Source organism: Schistocerca cancellata, chromosome 11 (assembly GCF_023864275.1).
Source record: "Schistocerca cancellata isolate TAMUIC-IGC-003103 chromosome 11, iqSchCanc2.1, whole genome shotgun sequence".
Taxonomy (NCBI): domain Eukaryota; kingdom Metazoa; phylum Arthropoda; class Insecta; order Orthoptera; family Acrididae; genus Schistocerca; species Schistocerca cancellata.
Window position 1 is genome coordinate 84,308,354 of NC_064636.1, and position 8,320 is coordinate 84,316,673.

The 8,320-nt window shown below is 41.6% G+C and overlaps 1 protein-coding gene across 1 annotated transcript in view; it reads left to right on the plus strand.

Moving 5' to 3' along the window:
• LOC126108238 (zinc finger protein 664-like) overlaps positions 1–6,220 on the plus strand; it is a 201,600-nt gene extending 195,380 nt beyond the window's left edge. The window contains exon 8 of the mRNA XM_049913468.1: positions 5,401–6,220. Coding sequence (XP_049769425.1) covers positions 5,401–6,220 — 820 coding nt within the window. The remainder of the gene's footprint in view (positions 1–5,400) is intronic.
• The last annotated feature ends 2,100 nt before the right edge of the window (positions 6,221–8,320 follow it).

Genomic DNA, 8,320 nt, shown 5'->3' on the forward strand with positions numbered 1-8,320 from the left:
GTCACAATCAGTTGAGAATAAGTTATGTAAACTCAACCACAACTTGGACTGCTATATGAAACTGACAGTTGATAAGCATCTTATGCACCAACATGTGAAATTTCAAAGCAATAAAAATTGGTCACACATTATACAAAATGTTTACCCAAAGTAGTACATACTACCATCTCCAAAAAATATGTATTATTCCTCTGAAAACACATAACATAAAAGAAGTATATGTTGACGCTTATGGAGAAAATGAAGAAAGCATTATCCACATAGCAAATAATTTGAAAGCTGTCAGCACAACCAGTATTCCTAGGTTGTATGTAATCATTAACTGCGTTTCAACAGGATAGCTGCAGATGTACTGTGTGTTTATCAGTAACATTAATGTCGATATTTGGCTAAAAGCAGAGTGTGAAGAAAAAGCACGAATGCGCCTCTATTTTGTCAGATCAGATTCCATTAGAACTTTTATCTACATTTACATCTACATTTATACTCCGCAAGCCACCCAACGGTGTGTGGCGGAGGGCACTTTACGTGCCACTGTCATTACCTCCCTTTCCTGTTCCAGTCGCGTATGGTTCGCGGGAAGAACGACTGTCTGAAAGCCTCTGTGCGCGCTCTAATCTCTCTAATTTTACATTCGTGATCTCCTCGGGAGGTATAAGTAGGGGGAAGCAATATACTCGATACCTCATCCAGAAACGCACCCTCTCGAAACCTGGCGAGCAAGCTACACCGCGATGCAGAGCGCCTCTCTTGCAGAGTCTGCCACTTGAGTTTGTTAAACATCTCCGTAACGCTATCACGGTTACCAAAAAACCCTGTGACGAAACGCGCCGCTCTTCTTTGAATCTTCTCTATCTCCTCCGTCAACCCGATCTGGTACGGATCCCACACTGATGAGCAATACTCAAGTATAGGTCGAACGAGTGTTTTGTAAGCCACCTCCTATGTTGATGGACTACATTTTCTAAGGACTCTCGCAATGAATCTCAACCTGGTACCCGCCTTACCAACAATTAATTTTATATGATCATTCCACTTCAAATCGTTCCGCACGCATACTCCCAGATATTTTACAGAAGTAACTGCTACCAGTGTTTGTTCTGCTATCATATAATCATACAATAAAGGATCCTTCTTTCTATGTATTCGCAATACATTACATTTGTCTATGTTAAGGGTCAGTTGCCACTCCCTGCACCAAGTGCCTATCCGCTGCAGATCTTCCTGCATTTCGCTACAATTTTCTAATGCTGCAACTTCTCTGTATACTACAGCATCATCCGCGAAAAGCCGCATGGAACTTCCGACACTATCTACTAGGTCATTTATATATATTGTGAAAAGCAATGGTCTGACAACACTCCCCTGTGGCACACCAGAGGTTACTTTAACGTCTGTAGACATCTCTCCGTTGATAACAACATGCTGTGTTCTGTTTGCTAAAAACTCTTCAATCCAGCCACACAGCTGGTCTGATATTCCGTAGGCTCTTACTTTGTTTATCAGGCGACAGTGTGGAACTGTATCGAACGCCTTCCGGAAGTCAAGAAAAATAGCATCTACCTGGGAGCCTGTATCTGATATTTTCTGGGTCTCATGAACAAATAAAGCGAGTTGGGTCTCACAGGATCGCTGTTTCCGGAATTCATGTTGATTCCTACATAGTAGATTCTGAGTTTCCAAAAACGACATGATGCACAATTGTGATGTAATTCAAAACAACAAGTAATTCGGCAGTCAGTCGCAGTTCGGTCTGTATTTTGTTGCAGATTCAACAACACAATAGCTATCATCAGCGCATTTGAAGTGAGCTGTGTATACTCGGCAGGCTTGTAACTGCTCATGGTATTAATAACCTTGCTGTGTACATATCTAGTTAATAGCTGTTCTCTAGCTGCCACAAACAACATCTGATAAAAAGTATCCAGACATACCTATAAAATATAGAGTGGGCCGCTAAATGTCATGACGGGCAAACCTGTCACTATGAAAGGAGGTGTTGTCAGAAGAAAAATGCAATAACAGAAGAATGGGTCAGTCAGGAGAGCTACACGATGTTGAACATGGACCAGTAATTGGATGTCACCTGAGCAACAAATCAACCGTTCTAAAAGCTGCCCAAGTCAACTGTACACAAAGAAATGACTACAGTTAAAATGAGATCAGGCAGACTTAATGTACTGACAGATGTTTTGAAGTGGAAATGTGAAAGAAAAACCGTAGCTAAACAGAGACCAAGCACCAGGCAAACCTCGTGTGCTGACGGACATTGTGAAGTGGAAACGTGGAGGAATAACCACACCTAAGCTGAGATATAAAAATGCAGTAAATGAAGCAGGCAAAAAGGAATATAAACGTCTCAAAAATGGGATCGACAGAAAGTGCAAAATGACTAAGCAGGGATGGCTAGAGGACAAATGTAAGGATGTAGAGGCTTATCTCACTAGGGGTAAATTAAAGAGACCTTTGGAGGAAAGAGAGCCTCTTGTATGAATATCACGAGCTCAGATGGAAACCCAGTTCTAAGCAGAGAAGGGAAAGCAGAGAGTTGGAAGGAGTATATAGAGGGTCTATACAAGGGTGATATACTTGAGGACAATATTATGGAAATGGAAGAAGATGTAGATGAAGATGAAATGGGAGATATGATACTGTGTGAAGAGTTTGACAGAGCACTGAAAGACCTGAGTCGAAACAAGGCACCGGGAGTAGATAACATTCCATTAGAACTACTGACAGCCTTGGGAGAGCCAGTCCTGACAAAACTCTACCATCTGTTGAGCAAGATGTCTGAGACCGGCGAAATACCCTCAGACTTCAAGAAGAATATAATAATTCCAATCCAAAGAAATCAGGTGTTGACAGATGTGAAAATTACCGGACTATCAGTTTAATAAGTCACAGCCGCAAAATACAACTCGAGTTCTTTACATTGTACTGTGTACAGTTGGTGAACAGTTTGGAGACGATGATTGTAACACGTGACAGTGCACCCTGGCATAAAGCATCATCTATGAGGCAATGGTTTGTGGACAATAACATTCCTGAAATGGACTAGCCTGCTCACAGTCCCAAACTGAACCCAGCAGAACACCTCTGGGACAAGTTAGAATGTCAACTTCGCTCCAGACCCAGCATCGAACGCCACTACCTTCTCAGTTTTGGGTCTGGAGAAGAAATGGGTTGTTATTCCTCCACAGGTTTTTGAGACACCTCGTATTAATGTCCACTAATAGGTGTCCGTATGCTTATGATCGGGTAGTGTACGATTTTCCCATTGGCTGCACTTCAACTTGACACATAGGTTTGCTGGTAAGACGTGCTGTACATAGCAAATGACGTGCAGACATCCATTTATAAAGTTAAGCTAAGATGTGGCAGAGGTCTTGGTGTCTGTGAACTGGGTGGAAGTGAATTTCCAATAAAATGGCAACAGAATGCAGCTGCGGAACATGTATTTCCCAGACACGCACCCTGTATTGTGTGGTGTGTACTGGAATGTGAATGGAGTCTTACTTCCTCTTATCTCTCCAGTGCTGAACACTGATTATATCGTTATTTTGCAAACTTCATCAATATCGTATGTGAATTGATTTGTGACAGTCCCACACCGTGAAATGAAATAAGAGGGTAAGTTGGAAATTATTTTCAAATTCGTGTCAAGATTAGTGAATATTCTTTCTGCCTACCAACATTTATATATCCATCAGTCATCTTTGTTATTGTTAGCACAGTAGCGCAAGTAGTGATTTCTGTTTGCAAAAAGAATTTTTGGGTTGCAATCCATACCAAATGTTTATAAATGAATTGTCACAGGCCATTAGTTTTTTCTCTATATGTTTTATTCCTGTTCCCAACACAGTAAACACGTTGTACCTGCACTAAACTTCTATACAATGCAGAAACCAGCTAAGAACTGTGCCACCAAAAGGGTTCACAGAAAAAGAGCACCCAACAACATTTTTGAGTGTTTTTCGATAATAATATTTGTTATACAAATCTGAGTAGAATTAACAGCACCATCTGTTTATGTTGAGATTTAAGTTTTTCCATTTAGGTAATATATTTGTTTTGTCTAGAGGACAATTTTGTGTCCAATTTTAGCTGTTCCAGTAGCAGCATTTTTACAAAAATGAGAGAATGTCCGCTATATTACATAACTGTTATTGGCCTTTTCTAAATGTTTTGATATTAATATTTCTTACAAATGTATAACAATAACAAACATTTTGGAAAGAGTGATATATAAATAATGGACAAAAGACATAACGTTTTCTGAGTAATTGTCATTTAGTGGCAGCCATATTTGTCAGAAGCATTCTGTACCCACACATATGTATGGTGGTGGTGGTGGCGGTGGTGGTGGTGGTGGTGGTGGTTGTGCTGTTGTTGTCGTCGTCATCTACAGTCCGAAGACTGGTTTGATGCAGCGCTCCATGCTACTCTACTCTGTGCAACCCTCTTCATCTCCTAGTAACTACTGCAACTTTCATCCTTTTGAATCCACTTATTTTATTTATCTCTTGGTCTCGCTGTACAATTTTTATCCCTCACACTTCCCTCCAATGCTAAACAGATGATCCCTTGATGTCTCAGAATATCTATCAACTGATCCCCTCTTCTAGTCAAATTGTGCCATCAGTTCAATTTAGCACCTTTTCATTACCCGTCTAATCTTCAGTGTTCTTTTGTAGCACCAGATTTCAAGAGCTTTTGTTTTCTTCATCTCTGACCTGATTATCAGCCAAGTTTCACTTCCACACAAGGCTGCACTCCAAATACCTTCAAAAAAGACTTACTTACAATTCAGTTGATATTGTATGTTGACAAGTTCTTAATTTTAGGAAGCAGTTTTCTCCCTATTCCCCTTCTGCGTTTTACATTGTGTCTACTTTAGCCATTATCAGTTTGCTATCAAAATAACATAACTCATTTACTTCTTTAATGTGTCATCTGCATCTTCTTATTTAATTTCTCGGCATTCCATTAGCCTTATTTCACTTTTATTGATTTTCGTATTATTATCACGTATCAAGAGGAATCCATTCTAGTCAACTTGTCTTCCAAGTTTTTTGCCTTGAGTTACAAAGTCGTTGGCAAATGCTAAAGCTTTTATTATTTTTCCCTGAACTATAACTCCATTTCCAAATTTCTCCCTTGTTTCCTTGACTGCTTGCTCAATGCGCAAATTAAATAGCAACGAGAAATTAACAATTACTCCGTAAGTATCAAGGGATGAAAGTTTTGCCCTATGTATCTTGCATGTAACATTTGTGGTATGGTAAAGTAGTGTATCAGATTATATACTAATTTCAGTGTAATACACTGTACAGTTCCAATAGAAGAGGAAGTGGTGGCTGTGAACTGATCAGAATTGATTTTTTTATTCATGTGTTACAGGTTTGTCCAGGACATCAGTGAAAACCGAAGCGGAATCCAGAACAGAGGCTCGAGTGGCAACCTAGCTGCCGGGCTGTTTCCTACCTCATTGCACCTCCCGGGACCGCAGGCCGACGGCCGACACCGCTGCGTCAGCTGCGAGGCGTCGTTCGAGACGGCGGCGGCACTTGAGGTGCACGCAAAGTCACATGCTGGTGACCTACGCTGCGGAGTGTGCGCGCGGCCCTTCCTCCGTGCAGACAAGTTGCGGGCACACGCGCGGGTGCACACCGGTGAGCGGCCGTACCGCTGCGGTGTCTGCGGCAAGTGCTACAAGCAGTTCGACTACCTCAAGATCCACGCACGCGTGCACACGGGCGAGCGGCCGTACGCGTGCGACTCCTGTCCCAAGACGTTCGCGCGTGCCGATAAGCTAAAAGTGCACCGCCGCGTGCACACGGGTGAGTGCCCGTACCGCTGCCAGGCGTGCGGACGTGCCTTCAAACGGCTCGACAACCTCAAGTCGCACTCTCGCGTACACACAGGCGAGCGGCCCTTCGGCTGCCGCACCTGCGGTAAGGCCTTCGCGTCCTACGAGAAGCTCAAAGTCCACTCTCGTACGCACACGGGCGAGCGACCTTATGCCTGTGAGGTATGCCAGAAGACGTTTGTCAGCTCAGGTAACCTGCACGAACACCGGCGGGTGCACACGGGTCGGAAGCGCTACTCGTGTGGTGTCTGCGGCGACTCGTTCGGTACGGCCGGCCGGTTGAGGGTGCATTCGCGTTCTCACGTCTACCTAGCCACAGCCGTAGTTGAAGCCGTGCAGGCCCTGGTGTGAGGGACACGGGTTCTTGACGATGACAGTGTGTTCTGTGCACCTCACAGTCCTACCGGTGCAGCTCGCCGAGTACGAAAACTCGTGGAACACCACACCACTTACTACGGTTAGTGACTCTGAGTCAATTCGCACATCGCTGAGCTTGTCGGAGTGCACATAAAATAACTTGGCCCGTACCTGCATGAATGGCACTGAGAGATTTCATTAGGGCAAACAACCCTTGCACTTTGGGGAAACAACCCTTGCACTTTGGGGATTTGCAGTTTGACCTACAAATGCACACGTCACATAATTTGTAAGATACTGTCAGTGAACAATGGTATTAACAGGTTGTGTCAGTGTTGTTGTGGTTTTCAGTTGGAAACTGGTTTAGTGCAGCTCTCCACATATATCCTGTGTAAACCTCATCTCTGCATATCTACTGCACCCTAAATCTAGTTGAACATGCCAACTGTAGTCCAGCAGTCACACTTCCTTCCATTACCAAATTGACAATTCCTTGATGCCTCAAGATGAGTCTTAACAACTAATTCCTTGTTTTAGCCAAATAGTGAGACAAATTTTATTCTCTGATATGATTCAGTGCCTCCTTATTAGTTATTTGATATACCCATATAATCATCAACATTGTTCTGTAGCTACTGATCACTTCTTGTGTGAACTGTTTATCGTCCATGTTTCACTTTCATCCAATGCCACAATCCAGACAAATAGCTTCAGAAAAGACTCCCTAGTACACAAATTTATATTCAACGTTAATAGTACGTGTCTTTCACAGATACCAGTCATCTCTACTTCCACCATCACCAGTTATTATACTTCCCAAATAGCAAAACCCATCTACTACTTTAGTGCATGATCTTTAGACCAATATTATCGGTATCGCCTATATTCGATTAACCTTGTTTCACTTTTGTTGATGTTTATTTTATAACCTATTTTCAAGACATTGGCCATTCCGTTCAACTCTTCTTCCAAGTCCTTTGCTGTCCCTGACAGAATTACACCAACTTTACCACTTGCTCAATATGCAGATTGAATAAATTTGAGGACGGGCTACAACCCTATCCCACTCCCTTCTATACCACTACTTCCCATTCATTTCCTTTGGCTCTTATAACAGCAGTCTGGTGAGACAAACAATTTGACAAATATACACATTTAGAGTTAGTAGTTTCTCACTAGATCACCAGAAAAGAAATAGTTGTGTAAACAGAGGGTTGACCAAAGCGGCACAAGTGCGACTGTGCACTGCCAGAAGAAAATATCATACAACAAAAAGTGTTTTAAAAGTTACTGTATTATATCATATCCCTTATTATGATACAGATATAAAATGAAGGACATGTTTCACGTGGAAATTGTGTCAGTCTCCTGACAATCTGGTCAACACTATTAAGTAAATATAAATACTTTCCTCTCATTGTTTGAGGTTTTTCCTGAAGAAGTATAGCCTTGGGAAGCTTTCTCTCCCTCCCCCCTTTCCTTTACTTTTTTATCATGCAGTTGGAATACCTAGCAGTTCCAGCAACCCTCTCAAACTCGTTTTTTAACCCTTGGAGTCCTAAAAAGATGAAAAAAATGTAAAATTTTAAAATTTTTCACATAATTAACCTTTGTCATCATAATAAGCAATGAATACAAGAAAAAGTTGGTTAAAGGTGAACAATAAATTGTTTTAAAGATGTGATTTAGACACAGTCCCACAACTCAAACCTTCAATGAACTCATAATGCCTAAAACAAGTTGTAGTCCTAAATAACAAGCAAAAATGGACCTAAAATTTGATAAATTTTAAGCTACGTGTTGACTGTTGCTCTAAATACTATAAGTGACTGCTGCAGTTTACTGCACTCCGAAAGTACCTCAGTGTACCATTAAATTGTTTCTGTCTTGCAACAGCATTGGTGGTTTCATTCTAAAAGTAAATTTTTTTAAAAAAATGGTGGTTTCAGTTAAAAACCACTGCTACTCAAAGGGTTAACGAGATGTTTGCTTGCTTTCTTTCTTTCCTTTTGTGACAAAAATTTAATGGCATTGCATAAAATCACATGTGCTCAATAACAAAGAAGTTTCCACACAGCTATGGAGCACGAATAC